This window comes from Passer montanus, unplaced genomic scaffold (genome assembly GCF_014805655.1).
Source record: "Passer montanus isolate IOZ18808 unplaced genomic scaffold, ASM1480565v1 scaffold5, whole genome shotgun sequence".
NCBI classification, from domain to species: Eukaryota; Metazoa; Chordata; class Aves; order Passeriformes; family Passeridae; genus Passer; species Passer montanus.
The window spans coordinates 10,983,373-11,006,099 of NW_024369929.1; the positions used below are offsets into that span (position 1 = coordinate 10,983,373).

The 22,727-nt window shown below is 47.6% G+C and overlaps 1 protein-coding gene across 2 annotated transcripts in view; it reads left to right on the plus strand.

Moving 5' to 3' along the window:
- The window catches only part of NTRK3 (neurotrophic receptor tyrosine kinase 3), a 218,904-nt gene that overhangs the window by 187,124 nt on the left and 9,053 nt on the right, over nucleotides 1-22,727 (plus strand). For both annotated transcript variants that reach the window (XM_039723236.1, XM_039723237.1), the window contains 2 exons: nucleotides 13,888-14,046; nucleotides 16,929-22,327. In XM_039723236.1, the coding sequence (XP_039579170.1) occupies nucleotides 13,888-14,046; nucleotides 16,929-17,114 (345 nt within the window). In that variant the 3' untranslated portion in view covers nucleotides 17,115-22,327. The remainder of the gene's footprint in view (nucleotides 1-13,887; nucleotides 14,047-16,928; nucleotides 22,328-22,727) is intronic.

The following is a 22,727-nucleotide window of genomic DNA, read 5'->3' on the forward strand; positions in this document are numbered from 1 at the left end:
TGCTCAAAGCCTCATCCAGCCCGGTCTTGAACACTTCCAAGGGTGGAGTTTTATCGTCCTGTTTTGCAGATTAGGAAAGGAATTCCAGAGGTATCAGTGATACCAACCCATGGTGCTTCAAGGGCAACTTTCCCCCTCCAAAATGCCCCTGCTTTGTCCAGTGCAGTCTGATTGACTCCAAACCATGCGGGTGCTACCCAGGCAGAGGAAGGTGGCTAGTGCAGCAGCCTGCAGTGAACACTGCATGCCATGAAAGTGATGGCATGCTCTAAACCCATAATTTGTCCAGATAGTTCACCTTAATACACAATGGATAATAATACAATAAATGGACAGAGGGGGGAAACTGGTGAGTACATACTCAAGTGTAACAACTCAGTGCAACCCACGAGGTGTGATGACCCAGCCCAGCTGTGACCTGATGGCACATGGAGGTGGTGCTTAGCTGAGGCCACTGCTGCACAGTGGCCAGAGTGACTAAGGAGGAGGGCTCCTTTGCCAGAACCAGGTTTGGAACTAGGACACTGCAATCCCGTGTTTGCTTATTTAACTTGGCAGGTATTCAAGTGAAACAGGCACAGAGGGGAGGTATCAGAGCTGATCTCAGTACCCACGTGTGGGATTTTAAGGTTCTATTTCAGTGCTCATGCTTGGAAAAGAAATGCAAGCAGACCCTCTCACCCTCCTTTTACTTTTTTTTAAAGCACTATTTAAATGTCATAATAATCATATAGTGCCCACCTTAATGTGCTGAACAAATTAAAATATTTTATTAGTCTATAATCTGAAAATCATTACTGTGCTTACCATAAAAAACTGCAGGTCTTCAGAGAGAATGATGTCAGTGGGTCTGAAATGAATGCAAATATATTTTGTTGCCATGCAGGGGTCAGATAGACAGCCCCCAGCCCCAGGGCAGCAGGCTGTTAGCAGGGGAGGGAATGAAATGCATCTCACAGTGGGGAGGGAGAAAATGGATCTCTTGGCTGATTTTCCTGGAGGGTGAATGCCTGGGCCTGTGCCTGGCTGGTTGGGATGGTTTCAGAGGAAAGCACTGGTGCCATTCCCACCCACCTTGCAGGGAGGGTAAGGAAGCACTCCAGAGAGCTCATCCCAGCATGGCTGAGCTGCTCAGAACCTCTGGCTCCATCCTGCTCCCACTGACAGCACAGGTGCCTGTTCCCCTCGGGCATCCACATGCCCCTGGTGCCCCCTTCCTTCTACAGATGGTTCTGGATGTGTCTCTCCAAGTAACTGCTGCTCAGCAGGCAGGAGACAGCAGCAACCAGCCCCAAGGAAGCATCCTGCTCCCACTGTCTCTGGGCTCCCAGAGAGCCCAGGTGACAAGGCAGTCCCTGCTTGGGCCAGGTGACACTGGACACTCCCAGAGCAGTGGCTCCTGAGTCCCTTGTCCTGCACAGAGCCAGTGGGCTTCTGCTGGTTATTCCTCACCGCCTTGGGTGAGTGTCAGATGGTTCAAAGATTAATTACCATTAAACTGGCTGTATTTCCATCTCTGCAGAAGGCTGCAGTGGAAAAGACAGGAGTACTGGGATCATTTACCCTGGTATTGCACAGCAGATTACCCTGTACTTACGAGGTCACCAGTTACTGTGTAATTAGACCTCCAACGCAGGGAAGTCTGTGAGAGGCTTCCACACCTCTCTTCCTCCTGGTGCCAGAGAAGCAGAGGGCTGGCAGCAAAGTGCAGGCTGAAGCCTCATTAGGTGCATTTAAAGCTGTTAAATAGTTTAAAATTCAAGCTGGGGGAGGTGCAATCAGAGGGTAGCAAGGCCACCTGTACTTATCAGAGAAAGGGAGCAAAAAAACCCTAGAGCAGTTTGTCTAGGAAATTCAGGAAAGCCAAAACAGAAAGGAGGGCTGTGAGGGAGATCCATGTGCCAGGCAGCAAAAGACAAAAGGCTTTTGCTCTTCACGTGTCACCAGGGACAGCTTTGCCAGTGGTGAAGGGCTCTGCTGAGGCAGAGACCCTGGCCATGTCCCTGACTGTACCACGGGGTGGTGTCCATGGAGCCATGGAGGATGCTGCAGTGGATCAGGACAATGCCTCTTGCTCCAGATTGCTCTCCTCCATTTCCCACTGCACCCAAATGAAACACCTACTCACAGAGCATTTGGAAGAATGACAAACGCCTTTGATTATCAAGCACAAATTCCAGCGGCAACTCATTGCATCTCTTGAGTGGCTAATAAAGCAGCAAGCCCATTCTGATCAATATACAGCAAGCAGTGCTGTAAAGTGAGATTGTGCCTGCCCCAGGCCACGTTGCATTTTGTCTTTTTAAACCATGTCCTCTTCAAGCCAAGCACAGTCTCTTTTCAGTGGCAGCTCCCTAGAATTTCTGGCTTTCAGTGAGCCAGTGAAACAAATGCTGTTCTGAAGCCCTCCATGTAAAGAACCCAAGTTAAAGAGCAAAATGTGTGTATCTGCAGTAATCATTAGTTTAAATACTCTTTTATTACATAGTCACATGTCTCCAATTCATCCCCACAAAGAGCTTCCATACAGTCAACAGCTTCTGAAGAGGTGAGGCAGAAACAAAGACAGTGTGAAGCCATTGATTACTGAGGATAGAAAGGGCTGTATGTAAATAATTTGTCTGAAGGATGAGCAGAGTGGGGAGATGTGCTACCTGATTGCAAATATTTACAAAGTTGTGAGCTTGAAGGTTAGAAAATGTTGAGAGAAGTATATAGAAGTTAGCACAGGGATAATGCGGTGAGGATGAGTGGGGAAAATCAGTGTGGCAAGCAGGAAATTTCCGTCATGTAGGCAAGATTTGTTTGTGATTTCCTGGGGGAGGCTGTGGATTGTTCACTGGGTTATACGGATTGGCACCCATCAATACCTTAGCAAATCCTTTAGGGCCTGTTCTCACAAAGGAAAGGGAGAAGAATGAAATTTAATGGGGTTTTTTTTCAGCTCTACTCTCCCCCTGTAAAGCATTTTCCTAGGCAGATGTGTGTTGTTGTGGGGGCATGGCGCACACACTCCCCTAATACTCCTGGACTAGAATGGATTATCCAGAGGAGCAAAAGCAGCCACAGCTTTAAGCCCAGCATCTATAGTCACGTTTATCCTTGAAGTAAGTGCTCCAGCAGTGACATAATTGAGGGCTGTCCTGTCTGCTCAGCATATGTCTGCAGGGGTCATCCATCCTTTCTGACACTGCAGAACATTAGCGGTTTTTAGACTCACTTTCTCCTTCCGTCCTTCCTCTTGTGGCTAACCCTAATGGAGAGCTGGTGGCTAGAGACTCTTCTAGGAAAACTGGCCTGTTTGGAGGGCTGACTGTCTTGGAGCAGTCCTGTCTTAGGGCAAAACCAGTCAGATGTGTCCTGCTGGGTGCTGGGTTTGTGCAATGGCCCCAGCGGGGCTGGTTGGAGTGGAGGTCTGACTGGCTGCAGGGAGGGGAGCAGAAGGCAACTGGTGATATCTGTGATGGCCACTTAGTGCTCAAGGACTCTAATGGCATCTGGGAACAAGGTTCCTGTGTTTGTGGGTTTGCTTATTTATTTATGCTCCTGGCTAAATAAAGTAGGGAGGAAGAATTTTAACACAGCGGTTGAAATGCATGGGACTGCAGCAGCTCTGTCCTACTCAAGGGCATCCAGAGAGCTTGATAGAGAATGAAGGGAACTTCAATGCACAGAAAGTCTTAGCTGGAAAATAGAGAAGAGAATGCAAAGCTTGATTCCTTCAAATTTTTAAAATTAATTTGTTTTCCAGCACTTGATAGAAAATGAAGGGAACTTCAATGCAGAAAGTCTTAGCTGGAGAATAGAGAAGAGAATGCAAAGCTTGATTCCTTCAAATTTTTTAAATTAATTTGTTTTCCAGCAGAATCCTGCAGCCCAACCCCAACCTCACCATCTGCACATGTCACCATTTTGGCTTTTGCTGGTTTTATTTCTTCTCCTTTCTGGTGCCACTGCTGCTCCTCCATGACAGCAGTGCTCAGACAGGTGCTGTCACTGTCTTCTCCAGTTCCTGTTCCTTTTGAGGTGTTGTCACCATCTGCAGCCTCTCCCCTGCTTGCCACACCAGCTTTGGGCAGGGATGCTTGAGGCAGGCACATCCCTTTCTGGTGCCACTGCTGCTCCACCATGACAGCAGTGCTGAGGTGCTGTCACTGTCCTCTCCTGTGCCTGTCCCTTTTGAGCTGTTGTCACCATCTGCAGCCTCTCCCCTGCTTGCCACACCAGCTTTGGGCAGGGATGCTTGAGGCAGGCACATAAAGGAGATGTCCATGGCAACTTCCCCTAGTTTAGGTCTCAGGAAGTTTAGCCAAGAACATCCCCATCCCCAGTGTGTCCCTGCAGTGCTGTGACTGATGGCGGGTGGGGGGTGCAGGCTGGGGTTTGCCCTGCTGTGAAATGCAGTTTCATTCAGCAGTGCCAGGGCTGGCACAGCTTTCCCACCGGCGCTGATGGGTTTAATCACATCATTAGTAGGTGTGACACTGCAGCCTCCGATGATGAGCTCTTTATTCTAACACAGCTTTCTGCGTGTTTATCTGAGATGCCATCTGTGCCTGCACTGCCTTCATTAGGAGAGAAAGTCTATGTATCTTCTGACGTTGGTCTGTATTTCTGTGATGTTTCCCTGCTGAGCAACCACTGTTCAACTAGAGGGTGAGAACCCACACCTGAAGGAAAGCAATAATACCCAAAATGCCTAAACGGGCCAAATAGACCATTAGGAAGTGCACTGTTTGGAGGAATCCTCAACTGGTACACAAAACTGGCTACAAGAAATGATCCAGCTATTATATTCCTGAAAGATTTTCATCTTGGTAAAACAGTTATGCCCCATGCTTAATCTAAAGTGCTGTAAGTTTTCAGGCAGGCAAAGAACAGTTTTTAATTTTTAAAATACTTTCTATTTTTGTACCTCCATACCATGCTTGTACATAGATGTTTTTGGGTTGCTTGTCTAGGTTTTAGATACAAAATCATTAAGATTTGTGGGTGCAGATCTGAGTGTCTAGCCTTCCCCCTTAAAAACTCCACAGTATATGTTGTATATATTATTAGCTGTATGCTATATATGCAGCTATATATTTTTGTAGCTGTCCATTGATCAACAAAGCGGCAGCATGGTGTGCTCACGGTGTTCTACTGCTCTTGACAAGATTCACAAAACACAAACCAGGCAGGAGCTGCCACATCACAGTCTAGCTACACATAAAAAAAAGGGAATGCTTCCATAGAGAGGTGGCATGCCCTGGCTTGTATCAGTTTTCTGTCTGCATGCTGCCAGGCCGATGCTCAGTGAATCTGACATTAACAAGAAATAGATTTCCAAACAATCTCGCCTAATGAATTTTGAATATTATCATGATTAATGCTAAGGCAGTTGAACTGATTATCCAGTATCCAGAAGTAATGGAGCCTTATCTACATCTTGTGTAGTCCTCAGTCAGGAATGGCTTTGGCTGCAGACAAAGACAAGTGTTTTTGGTTACCTAGAGGGGAGGCACTGGCAGGACAGAGGGAGAGACACGATGGAAGGGAGATGATGAGATACACATCTGAAAACATTTCAGCATGGAGTGATCACACATGCAGGTTCTTTATTGCTGCTCTTTCCTAAGCTACATTTTCTCAGGCCATTTTCAGACTTGGCTTTTATACCACCAGGTTAAGATTTATTGGGCAAATATTTTTCCTCCTTCCCAAAGCCAGAAACTGGTTGATTTTCATTCTCTGCATTGCCAAAAGAACAGAATCCTGATGGATGTGTTTCTTGCATCATGATGGTTTAACTTGACTTCTATCCGATTAGCTTTTGAGCTATTAAACAACTTTTGTGTAGCATTACCAGGGAAATGATAATGCAGATCATTCATGGACAGCTTCTGTTGGCACAAGCAGTCTTTGCAGACTCCAATCCCCTTTAAAGCTGGACCCAGCAGAGAGCTGCATTGTCTCATGGGTATCACATATCTCTGAGCAGGCCTGTTCTAAGAAAGTGTGTTCTGATGGAAGGGTCTCCAGCCTTGTGGAGACAACTGGTAAATCTGTAAGGTGCCTGACAAACTAGCTGGAGGCTGTAGTTTGAATTGATTTAGTGGCATTCCCAGCCTCTGCTGTTATCTGGGCAGTGACCATAAGAAAGGTAGCTGTTGACTGGCTGTGATGTGTGCCCATCATGTTGTGTCTGTGATGCAGAGGACTTCAGAGGCCACCTCTGGCACACACAGGTCCACAGCTGCCCCGTGCCCGCCACAGCTGAGCAGGGAACTGCAGGATCTCATGGGGACCTGACCAGAGAATGCTTCCCCAGCACTACCACTTTGCTCTCAGTTCCCAGTGTGGGCCTCTGTCATTCTGGGCCACCAGAAGCTCTCAGTAGGTGGCCCAGGGAATAAGTTTGGTCATCTCTCCTCCACCTGGGAAGGCTCTGGCAGCATCGTTAGGAGAAGGGTTTAGAACCTGCTAGGAGCTGGTGGTGCTCTTGCTGACCTCTTTACTACAGGTTTTACAAACTCCAGCTCCTCTGCTCCCACAACAGCTGAACAAGGCATGGGTGGGGTTTCTCACAGTTCATATCCTGGTGTTGGAGATCATGGCTTCTGGAGATTTTACTCAGATGAACATGGAACTGGCCATTCCTCTGCAGGCTGATTGTGCAGCTGTTCCCAAGCAGTGAGTGCAGCTGCTTTGAGTGTTGGGAAGAAAAGGTGAAGAGCGAGTTGTAGTAAGGTGCACACCAAGCAGATTATTGGCAAACATAATTAAAAATATATGTGCAATTTCTCCTCTGTTTCCCTTGTCTTAACCATCTTCTGCATTACCTCTGGCATTTTTAGACAGTAGGTAATATGGCTGAGAGGACTCTTGGGCACAGGCAGCTCTTGGAGCAGCAGTGATTTATCTCAGACCATTTTGAGGTAGAATTTACCTCTAGCTACAGCCACCCCTCCATGTCTGCCCTCCCTCATTTGCATAAGTAATTGGCAGCTTGTTAATGGCTCATTAGGAATGCTGAAAACCGTGGGATTAAAACACACTCAGTGGAGCAGAGATGAGGTGTAGGGGGGGGAAAGGTTGCTGTCCCTGCTTGCAAATTACACTGCTTGCTTCAATGTGATTTGGAATTACAGGTCATAAAGCAACTAGATTGTTAAATGAAGTAAGGAAAAACAATGTCAATGGCAGGTTTTATTTTTAGACTCATGTTTAAACACAGTATGTGCATCTAGGGGGAACAAACAGTCCCTTGCCAAACAGTCCTACTGACAGCAGGAAGCTCTCACCCCTTTCTCGGTTTCACATTAACCCTGCCTGGTCAGTGTTTCCTGCTCCTGAACAAGTCCATCTGGCTCCTTGCATCACCTCGTGGCAGGGACATTTGGTTCCTTTTCCCATGTTCTCTCTGGGTAAATCCAACCTTCTCACCTCTAGCAGCAGGCAACCAGCATGTTCCTTTCCTTGGGCATGACTGGGATGGCCAGCACAGCTCTGTGCAAGTAGGAGAAATAGCTCCAGGTAGCTTTGTGCATTCTGTACACCTCAAAAATCCCTAGAAAACTGCTGTGAGATGTCTTTGGTTGCTGGCATGCAGGGAGGCAGGCAGCCAGCCTTTTGCTGTGGCACTGCCAGAGCTGCAATGCAGGAGGTGCTTGGTGTAGCCAGTGAGAATTGTGAGGATCACATCTGCTGCTCCCGGAGAGTGGAGTGTGCTGAGGACACAGCCAAGTAAGTTGAAAAGTTTGATGCAAGCTTTTTTGTTGTTTGGTGACTGTTTAATCTCCCCTTCAGCACTGGCTGTGACAGCAGTGACTGCAAAGACACAGAGGTGAAGGCAAGGACAGGGCTGTGATGGCTTTTGAGTCACTTAGCGGAGGCTCAGCCCGTGGGCTGGTGCAGCACACGATGCCTTTCCATCAGAACACCTTGGGGATTTTTGGAGGCCTGGCTGATTCTGGCAATGGTGCAGTCTCAGATATAGCTAGGACCTTTCTTCCTGGATAAGCTGAAAGGAAATTACAGATGAAGCACTTGGGAATCACATCCAGTCATAATTTGCAGTTAAATTCAGCAACCTCTGATCTAAACTGGGGTACTTAGGAGCCTACTAAGGTGACAGTTGAAACTATGAAGTGAGGACAGCTAAGGTTCAGCAAAGCTCAGCTCTGTCTGGCATGTCAGAGTTAATCCTTCTGCTTTGTAAAAGGTGCCCAGGAATCTGTCAGGACTCACAGAGGCAAAATACTGGCACATCTGAAGAATTTCTCAGTGCAGTTGGATCCAGGCTGAAGGCAAGGAAGGAGTGTCTCCTGCTGGATCCCCAGCCAGCAGCATGTGCTGCTCTTTGCATCACCCTGAGAAGTCATCTCCTTGTGCCCCAACCTGAACTGACAAACATTGACTCACAAAGGCACAATCTACAGCAGTTTTGTTTGTTGTTCTCCAAGAGCTCAACTTAGCCAAACAGAGCAGCTTTTCCTCCTTCTTGCTTTCATTGCTTTTTTTTTTTTTTTTTTTTGCCCTTACATCCTCTTAGATGACCCTGAGAGCCACCTGTGGCTCTTATTCATACAAGGCTGTCCAGAGCTGATGAATTAACAACACATCCTGCCTGCACCAGGAATCAGCATGTCCTGATGGGGACTTACAGCTGCCTGCTGGGGACTGCTCAGAGCTGGATCGCCCAGCTCCTAGAGCTGAGCTCTAAAGGACATAAGATTTGGTGTGGTCCCGGCTGGGATGGCATCCAGGCCTGCAAGGAAAGATCCCAGGTCACCCCTACCTACAGCAGCAGGAACAGAAATGGCAATCAGAGAATGTGTGTCTTATCACTAGGTTGAGTGGAATTTCCTGGAGAGGAATGGTGCCAAGGTCTCCACTACTGCTATGTGATTCTGTACAAACTCAAATGTCTCTGCTTCCCGCACAAAAATGGGAAGTTCAAATAATCCTGCGAGATACAAAGACACCTACAGTGGTTCTTGTGATCTTCCCAAGGCAGGAGCAGAGCCTCCATCAAGTGTGCCAGAAGCAGGAGGAAAGGTATCAAATGACCTTGGAAAGCAAATGTCAAATGACCAGGGAAAAGAAAAGTGCTGGGTTTTTTTTGTTGTTGTGGTTTGTTTCTTTGTTTTGTTTGGATTGGTTTGGTTTTTATTTCAACATTGCAAAGGAAACTGCTCAAAAAGAAAAATAAGACACAGACTAAGAGCATGCTGGAGACAAATCCCATTCTGAGCTGAGATCCTTGGAGGTGCCTTCCAGTTGTGGGTGTAGAAAAGACGGCTCAGTAGTTCCCCTTTGAATGCTGCTTTGGACTACAGTCCTGATATGTGAGCTGAGAAGGGGGGAAACAGTGCTTCCTACCAAAAGCTGCCTTTAATGTGCCAGTATCTGTATTCCCACCAGTCCTAAATTTGCATGAGGGTTTTTCAGCCCTACTCTGGTTTTGATTTCCAGGTTATCTCTGCTGGTGGCCCAGACTGTGGATTTATTGCACAGTCTTTGCTGAACACTGCTGCTCCACTACCTGCTGCTGTACTGTCAGACTCACCAGGGGATAACATGTCATCTTTTCCTTTCCTAATCAGCTGGATGTCATTCAGAAAGCTGGGACAAGGAGAACTTTTCCCCCAGACACCAGCCTTCCTTGGTAGCAGACAAACCTCAAGCCTTATAATACTACTTGTACATAGCACTTATATAGCTTTACATCCTCAAAGTGCTGTACTAGCATTAAGTAATTATCTCTCTCCCTAATGGCCATTAATGCTGGCCTTTCATGAACCTCCCCCAGCTCCCTGAGGTTCATATCTAATCCAGCAATAAGCTGCTCAGAGGGAGGGGCTGGATATCTTGCAAGTCCAAGGGCTTGGATGTGTAATGAGGCTTCAGAGCAGGGGCCAGGTGCCCTGGAGTATCAGAAACACAGGGCTGTGGATCAGGTTGTGCCCTTGGGAGCATCCACTAGAAGGGGTTGGAATCGAGTAGGTGATACTGTGATCTTGAAATGGAGAGGAAGAAAACTTTGGCTGCTCAGAAGATGTGCACTGATTGCTCTATTTATTACCAGGATAGCATTGTGAACAGAAAGAGCAGAGCAGTGGGAATAACGTGTCAGTGTGGGCATGGGGAGTTGATCTAGGGAGAGAAAGTTAGCTAAAAATGTCAAACAAAGCTAGACAGCCATGGCAATGGGATAAAGAGGCCAGTCTGCAGATCTGTGAAGCATTAAAATAACAAGGCAAAAGGGCAAGCTTGGCAGCATCATAGGATTTAAAGAGAGGAGCAGAAGAGGATTTACTTGTCTTATTTGCTTGCAAGCAGAGCCCTCTTCCAGGCTATGGAGTGTATCCAGGGGAGATGTAATGCCACTGTTTCAGGACATTTTACCCCTGGGGAAGGTGAGGCTACCTGTTAGCAGGGCTCTCCCTACCCTGGCTCCCAAATGGAGAAGACAGTGTCAGAGGCTGACATGGCTGTTTCAGAGAAGTCCCAGAAAGTAGCATGCTCTTAACAAACACCAGTCCTGCATGGTCACTTATTTCTGAAGCCTGCTAGACACAGCTCTCAGCAAGCAGAGGCTGAAATAAACTTTCACCTTCTCCCTAAAGGCATGGTAATGATTCTTGCCAAAGCCAAGGCTGCGCCTTGTAAGCTGGTTTTGCAAAAGAAGAAAACAGCACCCATTTTTTCAGCCTGATTTAATAGCATCATTTTGGTTTTATGCTTCTGGCAATGGCTGGTCCTGTAAAACAAGTGTGTAGCTGAGGGAATCACGTGCCACTCTACAGTAGCAGAACACAGCTCACAAACACTACATGTTATGCAAAGGATTTCTGTCACCCTGGACACACTCTGCTTCCTGTGGCATCACTAGCACAATCCCTCTGTGCTCTGCTGTAAATTATTTTGCTACATCATCAAATAACAGGGTATGGCTGACTGCAGGCCAGGAGGACTTGGTGTTCACTTACTGCACAGCTTTGGAGCAGGGCCTTCTCCTGCCTTCCTGCATCTGTTTTCTCATCTGTGAAATGGGAATTTTAATCCTAATCAGTTTGCAAGGGGAGCAGTAAGGGATAGTAAAGGCAATCCTTTAAAGTGTAATAGTCAGCCTTATGTGCTGGGTTAGACATTGGAGTGGGTTTATGGTAGAGTTTAATTGATGCCTGTTCTGCTTATGGCTGGTAAGTGCAAGGCTTAATCTTTGCTCTCAAAAATGTGGCACTCTGTTTGAGATGCAAAGGATGCCTCTGCAAGGAACACCTCATCTCTGAGCATAGCTGGGCCAGGTTTTGGGACCCACAAATTTCTGGGCATTGCTTGTTTGAATTTTCTTCCCCAAATTAATTTGATTATTAATTATTATGAGATCAATTTGTAGGAAAAGCTGTGTCTCACATGGCTGGGAGGAATGCTTTGGCTGTTCCTAACCTTCAACCTATGAGCTAAGCCAAGGTTGTGTTGTCACATCCTTGGGACAACTCTTGACTGTGTATGTCATTTTGCTGGCAGATCTTCACCAGGGTGTGTCTAGAGGAGACCAAAGATCTTGACTTTATTTTAGCTTATTAGAACTGAGATGACACTACTGGCTTCTCTGCTCTGTTTCCAGGGCCAGATCCTTGAGTGGTGTAAATCAGGGCCCTCCCTTTCGAGCAGTGCTGCTGTGATACTGTCTGTGTAAGCCGTGACCTAGTTCACACATTCTGAACTGCTCTAAGACCCCTTCAAAAGGGAGTTAACTGTGCTCAGTGTGTTGTACTACCTGTAATCACAAATAATCCTGCAAGGTTCAGGATATTGCAAACGTAGAGAGCTTTTCAGCAAGTAATCATTTTGAGATTGCTGGAAAACTGAAGAGTTAGTGCTGCTTAAAGGAGAATAAAATAAGCATTAGCACAAAACAGTTTTTGCAACAATCAAGTTTGATGTATGTCCTGTTCTGCTTATAATGTTTCCTCAGAGCCCTTTGCAAGAAGGGGAAGCAACCTGTAAAAGCTGGGAATGTAGGGAAGAGCTAAATTTGCAGCCAGGGTTTTGAAGGAACAAACAAAGAAAAGCATATTTCCATTTTCATTACAGCAAAACATTCTTGGGAGTTCAGAGCAGCAAGCTGAGAACACACCAGCCAAGCCACCTCAAAACAGGAGGTGTGGAGCTGCAAAGAGCTTTTTATCCTCAAGCATCTGCACTTAGAAAAGAAAGATCTTCCTTAGACTTTAAAAAATCCTCTTTTTTGAGGGAGGGTCTGTTTCAGAGTAAGGGAAAGGGCTGGTCTGCAGCCCTCTGAGTACAACTCTGCAAGCCTGAATCTAAATTCTGCCAAACCCAGAGAAATTTGAACCCCTCCATGCAGAAAGCCAGCAGAGCATCCTACCCCTTTCACACCCCATTCCAACACACCTCCCTCTTGCTTCCAAGCACTGCAATGTCCCTGTACAGATCCTTCCCCACACTAGTTCTGCTTTAATCAGTCAAAGAAACCTGTGGAAAAACTGGCAGCTCAGAGGAGAGCTTTTGTTTAGAAGAAATGTTTTAGTCCGAGCGAGCACAACAATCTCATTACTTGGAACAGGCACACATGCTGGAATCCTAGACAGCAGACACTGTCTCCCCTCATCCTTTGTAGGACCAGAAAGATTTCTGCCTGTTTGATTCAGCTGCAGTGCTACAAAGTTATTAGCATTGCTTTTTTGGTGTCCCTAATGAGACAAGCATCTTCCAAGCAGCTCCACAAAAGCACTTTTCTCATCGCTGCTAAAGCCTCGGACACTTTACCCTCAGCAGAAAAAAGTGTGGAGATTTGCAGCCCTGCTGCTTCCAGCACTGGTTGGACGTAGCAATTAGCTGTCTCCCCACAGATCGACCTTCTTGTGCAGAAAGACAGCACAGAGAAAAACTTGTCCTGCTCAAAGAAACTTGTTTAGGAATCTATAGTGAATCTGAAGGTAAATCCATCTTCTTTGGAACTGTTTGCATGTATCTTGCAAGCCTCCTGTGTGCCTGCTGGATTCATGTGCCTTACAGGAGGGCTGACTCTTACCTTTCCCTGGCTTGGCATACCCCAGTTTTATACACCCAGTTCCAAACTCTCCAAAGGGGTTGGCTTTCCCTCCTCCATTAAGTGATGGGCATATCCCTGCCTCTAAGAACCTGTTCTTTACCTACACACCACCTTTTGCAGTGTGGTCCTGCAGTCATTTACATATGGAAAGCAGTATCTGAAAAGGCCTGTAGCACAGTTTTGTGAGTGCAAAAGCTTTCATGCAATTAGGTGATGCACAAATGCCTGTGCACGGCTTTTAGAGAACCATTCTGGAGAGGGACAGCCCTCATGCTGTATCTCTGGTGGGTGCCTCAGAGTACTGAGGCCCCGAAATGCTTTGCTGACCATTCTTGCTCTGTGTCCAGGTTCACCAGACTGTGGGGCTGGAGTGTGTTCTTGGCATTTTGCATTTGATTGCCTTACCAGCCCATTTTGTGTGGAGAGGATGTAATTCATCTTGATACATCTCACTCCCTGTGCATCATGTTAACCAGGTGGGATTGGTGGGTAAACCCATGAGTGGGGGGGTGGTAAAGGAGCCAGCCCAGCTTTTTGGAACAGCTCCTTGGTGCTGTAGTTCACAGGGAGGCCCTGATTTTGTGCACGTCATGTCAGGGCTGACATGACAAGGGCTGCTCAGGCACTGGAACAGGCTCCACTGGGAAGTGCTCACAGCTCCAAGCCTGGCAGAGCTCAAGGAGCATTTGGACAATGCTCTCAGGCACGTTTGTGTGATTATTGGGGTGTCCTGCACAAGACCAGGAGCTTGATCTAATTCTATGATCCCTTCCTCAGGACTGTCACCACTGAGATTTCCCTGTGCTTTTGTCCTCACCCAGGTTGGAGGACACACCATGCTGCCTATCCGCTGGATGCCTCCGGAGAGCATCATGTACAGGAAATTCACCACAGAGAGTGATGTCTGGAGCTTCGGGGTGATCCTCTGGGAGATTTTCACATATGGGAAGCAGCCCTGGTTCCAGCTCTCAAACACAGAGGTACAACAGTGCTAAGACACCTCAGCTGAAAACTATATTTTTTTGCTGTCTCTCCTTTCTGGGTTGTTTGCAAAGAAATTTGTACGTGGATGGTCCCCTCCTTGGCACTCCCATGGTGAAGCCATAGGATAAGTGTCATTATCTCAGTTTAAGAGCTGGGAAAACTGAGGCCTGCAGGAATCAAAGAGCTCTGCCAAAGCCATGTACTGGCTAATCCTCAGCCCCTCGCTGCTAAGTTCCTGACGTATCTTTCATATCTTATAAACACTTGGGGTGCTGCCAGAACTGGGGATGCCCAAATTACTGCTGGGAGCTAAGTCATGCCTTGAATTTCCCTGGTTTCTCCTTTTGCAGCTAAAGCTCACTGCAGGCTCCAGTTTGTAAGAAATTGTTTTTAGCCTGACATATCTCCTGTGGCACATTTCCTTGGGGCTTTTGCCACTGGGATATCTATAATATGGTTTGCTGAGAGTGGAACCCATGGAGCTTGGTTGCCCTTGTTATTTATTTGACTAGCAAAAGTTGCAGCCCACCAGTACAGGGCTGCCCTGTAAAAATGTTGAGGGAAGGCTGGCTGGGATTAGCAGGGTGTCACTGCTGAGGTTTGAGGCACATCAGCAGAAATGCATTGGAAAATTTTTGCTTGGAATAGCAGGAGGTATTATAGAAGAGGAAAAAGATGCTTTGACATAGCAGTGTGTGGGAACCTTGAACATTTTTATCCTACTGTGTATCTAATGGATTTCAGAAATTTCACCTTTTGTAATGAAAAATGTGCATTTTCTGCTTTCTGGATACAGATCCCTTAATTAAGTGAGTTGCAGAGATGGCAAATCCAAGGTGTTGCTTTACAGCTCTAATACTTGCCCATTCGTGTGCTCAATGGGGCCTGACTGTACATCCCAAAGTAGCACACGCAAACATTTTAGAGGCACAAACAATGGAATCGACAGCGACAGAAGTTATTTGTCACGCTATTTAATGAGCTGCTCTTGCATTTCCCTGTGAGGGCAAATACAAACACACACAAATGAGCACATGGAGCTTGAACATGGGCAACAGGCACGCTGGAGTGTGACAGCTCAGCTTTGCCCATGCATTCTGCCTCAGTTTCCTTTGCAGGGCAGTAGGGCTGAAAACAGCCACCCTTAATTTCAAGGGTGTCTTTGTTTGATACCACATTTTTGCTGGGATAAAATATGATCCTTCCCTTACTTGTTGGTGTATCCACTTCTTTCTACCTGCTGCCCACAGTATCCTGGTGGAATACTCCTGTGGGAGGGAGCCAAATTAGCTCCCATCAGTCTCATTTTTCACGGTATGTGGAGGGATGGGCAGAACCTATGTGGCTGCAGACGACTGGCACCTCCACCAGCTCCTGGATGCTGTGGCATCAGAGCAAGTCCCGGAGTCTGGACCAAGTCCCCCCAGTTCAGATGCAGTGCCAGAGCCCCATGGATTAGCAGAGCCCATGGAGGGACAGGTCAATGAGCCTGTGCCAAGCTCCTGGCTGCCAGGACTGGACCAGGAGCAAGCACCAGGCTGGCTGAGCATCGCCCCTGCTGGGTGTTGGTGTTGGCAAGGCTGGGATGCCCACTCCCTCCTGTGCCACCTGCATGGCCTCATACCCCCACAGCATTTTCAGCAGGTTTTTCCAAGGCTGGGAGAAACCCTCTCTGAGCAGAGGAATGAGGCAGGGCACCCCTCAGCCAGTCCATTACCTTCTCTCTATGCCTTTCCTTTGCCCTGGAGAGAAAGAGCCCAGCACAGGGCTCCTGTGCATGTCCAGGATGTCTTGGCAGGAACCATAACTCACCTCCTCCCCACAGTGAGCATCCAGCAGCTCTGTGGCAATGCAGGCTTCTCTTCATGCTGTGTCTTGCTCTCATTGCTTTCAGCGAGTCCTAATCTCTCCCCTCTGTATTTATATGCAAACAGCACAGTGATAAGTATCCCTTGAGCTGCGTGGTGGGACCATTGCTATTCATAAATGATAAACTCCAAACACCTCTTGCTGGGTGGCTTCCCTCCACACACTGCCTGGGACTGGTGTTTATCTGCAGAGCGTGGCAGGCCGCTCGCACGCTGCAATGCTGGGACTCATCAACCCCAACCAAGGAGGCCAGGCAGTAATAGCAGCTCTCTGGAAACTCATATTTCCCTTTCCTTTTCATTCATTCCTCCAGTAAACAATACACAAAGAGACTCTTAGGGGAGTGCTTTCCAATGGCATCCCTCCGAAGTGACTTTACTGTTATCCAGGACCTCACATTTTTCTCATTAGCAGCACCAATCTGACCCAGAAGAGAGTGATAGCACTGTAAATTTTTTTTCTCCTTCACAGCTGTGATTTGACATGAAATTTCATTCTTTTCGTTGCTTTTCTATGTCAGAAAGAGGAGAAGTATGTAGGAAAAGATGCTCTGAACTCATCCTTATAAAACTCTCCTGGGCTTTGCAATGGAACGGACTCTTGGTTTTCAGACAAGAAAAATATCATTTCAGCTGTGCAAAATATTGCTGTACTTTGGGGATTTTAAGACTTTTTTCGTTTTTCATTTAGCAGGAAAAGCTGACATCATAAATTAAAACCTATTTCATTTGCTTGTGACCTCCTCTTTGGAGAGTGCATTGAGGTAGTAGGTGTCAAACAGGGAAGGTTTTTGATATCTGAATAACTGCAGGTGGAGACAAACATTTCATGGTAAAATAATCATTAGCAACAGACAGGTGATCATTGAGGATGTGCAGATCTGAGATTTGGCTTCTCAGTGCTCCCATTGACTAAATGGTGCCACATCAGCCAAGCAGTATCAGGCACAGGACATCCTCCATAAATTGCCCAGCTGGTGTTCAGTGTTTCTTTCCTTTCTTTCTTTCAGGTCATTGAGTGCATTACCCAAGGCCGAGTTTTGGAGAGGCCCCGAGTCTGCCCCAAGGAGGTTTACGACATCATGTTGGGCTGCTGGCAGAGGGAACCTCAGCAACGGCTCAACATCAAGGAGATCTACAAGATCCTCCATGCTCTGGGCAAGGCCACACCAATCTACCTGGACATCCTTGGCTAGCAGTGGCCACTTATTGGAAGTCCCTGCTCCTTCCTCCCGTCCTTCCTTCCCTCTCCCCCTCCCAAACCCTTTCCCCTCAGCTCCCAAGCAAACATCTTCATATAAACTCAAGTGCCTGCTACACATACAACACTGAAAACAAAAAAAAGCAAAACAGAAAGCAAACCAACAAAAATCCCACAGAACAACAACCTGTAAGGCAGTTTGGCTTATATATATTTATAGATATCTCTCTATATAACTTCCACACCAATACAGAAAGAAGCTGCTGTTACAGAAAATTGTGACTATATGTAAAAAAGAAAAAAAAAAAGAAACAAAAAAGGGAGAAAAAGTACTTAAAAATATATATATAATTAAAAAGAAAAAAAAAAAAAAAGAGAGAAAGAAAGGAGAAGGTATCTTTCCCCCGAGCAATCAAGCAGTGAAATGCAACCCTGCTGTGAGTATGGTTCGGGCAGCTGGGCAGGGCTCTAGACTGGCTATGGCAGCAACGCCATCCTGGGTAGGAGCTGCAGGAAGAAAGCCTTGCCCTGGTTGTATGATATGCACTGAATGTGTGAAATCAGTCCTCCCTTTTCGTCCTTGCCTCCCTCTCTCCTTGCCAGCCCGCAGGTGATGGGCACAAAGCCAGGGCAGTGCCCCTGGATGAACTCTCTTTTACCAACCCCTTCCTCTTAGTCCCTCCCATCCCTTTCTGCCTTCCTGCCTTTTTCCTCCCCTCCAACATTTCAGGACAATTTTTCTAATTTGCTGATTCTTAAATGTATAGATTCAAGGCTTTCGAACACACAGTCAAAGGATTGTGGCACCTACGGGTAAAACACACACCGGGGAGCAGCCGCCCTCCCACAGGCTGCAGGTCCTGCCCCAGCCCTCCTCTGCCCCAGCCCTCCTCTGCCCCAGCCCTCCTCTGCCCCAACCCTCTGCCAGTGCTGGGAGAGCAGCGGGACCAAAGCAGCTCTGCCTGGGAGTCCAGGAGGGGTCCTGGGGACTGGGTCCTGAATTATCCCCAACCCACTGCAGTGTGTGAGACAGGAGTGCTGCTCACCCAGGACGTCCAGTGCAGGGGTCCCTTTGGAGGAACAGCCCCACTCCTCCCCACCCTTGTGGCTGTTAGTGGCCAAGGGGTTGGTTAGTGGCCGTGGGGTTGTTCCCCTGCCCTCAGCTGTCTGCACCAGGGCCAAATTTGCCCCCGGTGTAAACTTTTAGTGAGCAGGGTTGGATCCTTTCTCTCCTCATGGGGGAAAGGCTACAGGATGCACACAGCTGGGAACATGCCTGCAACCCTGCTGGGCATTCTGTGGGGTCAGCATATCCCAATGCCGTTCCCCCCCATCCTCTCCCCTTCCCCATTCCTGCCCCATGCCTCAGTCCAAGCCTCAGGCACAAGCCAGCGGGGGACAGGGAGGGGGACCAGGCTCGTGAGATGGCTGGGAACCTACCAACACCTGCCTGCAGCTCCCTTGCCATTCTCCTCACGTCCCCATCCCCTGAAAGGATTGATGCATCTGCCTTTGAGCTGTTGTGAAATGCAGAGGCTGAAGAATAGCTCCACAGGCAGCCCCGGGAGGAGGGGGGAAGGAGGGGAAGGTGCCTTCAGGAGCAGACGGCTCAGCGGATGGCCGCAGCGGCCAGCCTTGCATCTCAATGAGGAGAAAGGCCTGACAGGCAGCAACAGGGGGTGCTGGGGACAGGCAGGGAGAGACAGCAGCATCCTCACCGTGGCCGATCTCCCCCGAGCAAAAAATAATCCCGACATGGGGAAACACTCAGTCAGATGCTGGATCCTGCCTGTCCTGACTGGGATGAGAGTACAAAACCTTTCTGGGCCCTTTTTTTCATATGGATAATGGAGGATGAGGGGGAACCTCAGCTTGGCAGCTGCTCTCAGGAGGCAGGGAACGGGCGGCACAGGCATTGTCAAGGCAATTTTGAGCAGGCAACAACTGCCAGCACAAAAATAGTCTGCTCGGATGTGGCACTTGTGGAGGGCAATGCAGATGGGGGAAGAGGGGACAGAGAAGGGATCTTGGATCCTTCCCCATGGCCAGGGGTAATATTCATGTCCAGGATGCAAGGGGAGCTAGATGACTGGTTATGGCTTGCACTGAAAGGGAAGATCTTGCATCCTCTCCCCATCCCCCATGTCTCCTGACAATCAATATCTCTCACTCATGGCACTGGCATGGCCTGTCTGGTGGTTTCAGACAGAGGCAGGGGACACTGCTAAAGGAGGATTGTGGTGGCAACAGCAGCTGTGAGTTTATTCTGTGTCTGTGTAATGTGCAGTGAGAGCCTGGGTGGGAGATGGTGGGTGGCAGTAGCCACGTGGGAGTGAGGACATAACTTTCTCTGCCTGTTAGAGAGATCTGGGCTGGTGGGACAGACTCGTGCCCATGGGGCCTGGACAGATTGCCACTGGACAGGGACCAGGTGCTCACAGCATCACCAGTGATGGCATGGGCATGGACAAGGCTGTGGGCCAGCACCAGGAATACACACACAGGAATGCTGTACCTCCACAGCAGGACCTTGCTCTTTTGGCAGAGGATATCCTGCCTATTTAGGTCCAACATTGAAAGGGGAAACGACTGGTTAAAAGGTTGCTGGCCACAGCCCGGCTCCCTTTTTGTGCAGGCTGCTTGGCTGAAAGGATTGGAGATTCAGCACAGGGAGAAAGCAAGCAATGGCTGTTAATTGTCCAGCATCTCCAGGAGAAAAGCTTTTCCTGGGGTGGCCTGTCTCTTACCCCAAGTGGCTTCTTGTTCCTGTGGCTCTCAGGCACTGTGCTAGGTTGTGCAAGGCCACAATTTGTCCACCCACCTCTCTCACTCCCATGCTGTCATTTCTTTTTTTGCTTTTACACTACAAAGTCACCTACAGACACTGGTTCCCAGCTGATGAGGTTCCCTCATCACAGCTGCACAGCAGCTACATCCTCTCTTCCTCAGTTCTTTCCTCCTTCCCCTCCTCCCCAGCACCACCACCCTGTCCCTTTCACCACCTCTTTGCACTGTCACAACAACGAGGTGAGCTCAGGAGCCCAGTGTGACACTGAGCCTTGATGCTGCATGCTTAGGATTAGGTGGCCTCTGAGGTGAGTTTATGTGTCCCCAGAAGATGGCAAATGGCTGAAGAAGGTGGTGAGATGCTCAGGCTCTGGCTGCTTTGCTCTTAGCCCCACCCTGGGCAGTGAATGCCTTGGAGAACAGTCCTTTTGTCAGAGTTAATTGTGAACTGTTGCTCAGAAGAGCTGGGTAAGCTGCACTTCTGTGCTGTGACATCTGCTCTGTTGCTGCTCTGGCCCCCTTGGCCTGTCATTGTTGGATGGAGGTTTGTTGGGAGCAAGGAGAAGATTGCGTTTTGTTCAAACACATTATAGAAACTGCTGCATCCCTTTTTGGCATGACAGTTTTGGAGGGGAAGAGGGAAAGCAGCTGTGCTGCATTCCTGGTGAACACCCTGAGACCTCGTTTCCAGAAGCACCTTTCCTGGAGCAGAAGAGAGCTTCCCATCAGCATGGACTGGTGATCTTCCCTGTAGGAAGAGGGGCTCTGCAATGGGGTTATGTGTGAGGAGAAGAAAAGCAGATTTTGGGGGAAACTCTCACAGAGTATCAACATCTGAGTGTTTGGAGTCAAAGAGAAATGAGTTCATGCTTCTTTATTTCTCAGAGAGATACTTCCCTATGCCCTGCCTCTACCCAGAGCAGAGAGCTATCCCTGCTGCCTGGGAACATGTCTCACCCAGCTCTGGGGCAAGCCAGGCCAAATTCCCAGCACATGCAGGCAGAATTCCCACCACTCAGCCTCTTCCATCTGCAGTTTTCTCAAGGGACTTGTGAAAGGGAGCTGGAAGGAACACCAGTCTGAGCACAGCTGAGAAGGAGCCACAGGGTCTCCCCTGTCCTAGCTGCATGCTGCTCCCCAAAAATTAAAATTGTTTTCACCAACTCAGTCACCCAAGGGTGTCACTGAAGTGATGCTTTCTTGGAAGTGAAGGTGCTATTTTGGTGCATGGTACAGGTGGAAATTTTGTGCCAGGGCTGCAAACTGCAGGCAGTGAATGTGGCTCCAGCCTCAGGGTCTCATCAGTGACCTGGTTTGTTTTCTCCTGCCATTATTTTTCTTTCCACCCCAGTCTGTCAGGTTGCAAGACAGAAGCTGAAATGTAGCAAAGGGAAGAGATGCAGAGAACCACCAGACTGAAGGTCCATCCTGTCTCCTCCACAACTTTCCCAACTGGCCTTTTTAGATGTCCCTCAGTGCATGGATTTTGGGGGGTGAAAAAGTCTGAACTGCCTGTCCTTGGGTCTGCAGGGAGTTGAACTGCAGATGGGTGACAATGGCAACTGTGCTGCCCAGACAAATGTGAAAACTGTGGAATGCCTTTAAAGAGGGTGCTTGCTTGAGAGGCATCCTTACCTCAGAGCTGTTTTCTTGTCCCAAGGAGTGGGTGGAACAAGGTGAGAAAATGTGTGGAGGAATAAAAGAGCCAAGGAAAGGGAAAAGCTGGTTTTAGAAGGCAACTGAGTATCTTGGGTTGGGAAATCAAGACAGATTTGGGGAGTGTGGTATAGAATTTTAAGTAGCACAATGGATACAAGCAAAAACAAAAGAAAATGGCAATGCACTGCAGTTCCAGGAAAAGTTAGCTATGAAGCTGGACAAATACTGGCTTAAAAAGGAGGCAGAAACCAATAAAATCAAGGGACCATTTATGCAGGTGGGAAACAAAATCACTAGGCTTTGTGCTTTTCTGTGGTTTTTGTTTTGGTTTGGTTTTGGTTTTGTTTTGTTTTTTTTTTTGTCCTATAAGAAAATGCAACTAAAAGAAGGTCTCAAAAATTATGATGTTTCAGGGACACAAACAGAAGTATAATATTATTTGAGCTAGTTCCTTTCACATGAAAGGCTCTCATTTCCCAGAACTCAAATGTACAGGTTTCCTTAGTCCAGGATATGGGTTGAAGACTGCAGACATGTTCACCACAAGCCCTCAAACCCAGAGGTAGTTTGGAACACCTGATCAGCATTCATTTGTATGCTAGTCTGTGTGAAAACTGTTCAGCATATTATCTTAAAATGTTTGAAAAAAAAATCTTTCTAATTTCCTCCCTCCCCAGGAGTATCTACATCCTTTCCTGATCTGGCCAGGAATCAGCTGAACCACTGCAGCCATGGTACCTAAAGTTTTTGTAACAGCTCTAGGTGTGTTCTCCCTATAAGAAAATGCAACTAAAATAAGATCTCAAAAATTATGATGTTTCAGGGACACAAACAGATGTATATATAATATTATTTGAGCTACTTCCTTTTACATGAAAGGCTCTCATTTCTCAGAACTCAAATGTATAGGTTTCCTTAGTCCAGGATATGGGTTGAAGACTGCAGACATGTTCACCACAAGCCCCCAAACCCAGAGGTAGTTTGGAACACCTGATCAGCATTCATTTGTATGCTAGTCTGTGTGAAAACTGTTCAGCATATTATCTTAAAATGTTTGAAAAAAAAATCTTTCTAATTTCCTCCCTCCCCAGGAGTATCTACATCCTTTCCTGATCTGGCCAGGAATCAGCTGAACCACTGCAGCCATGGTACCTAAAGTTTT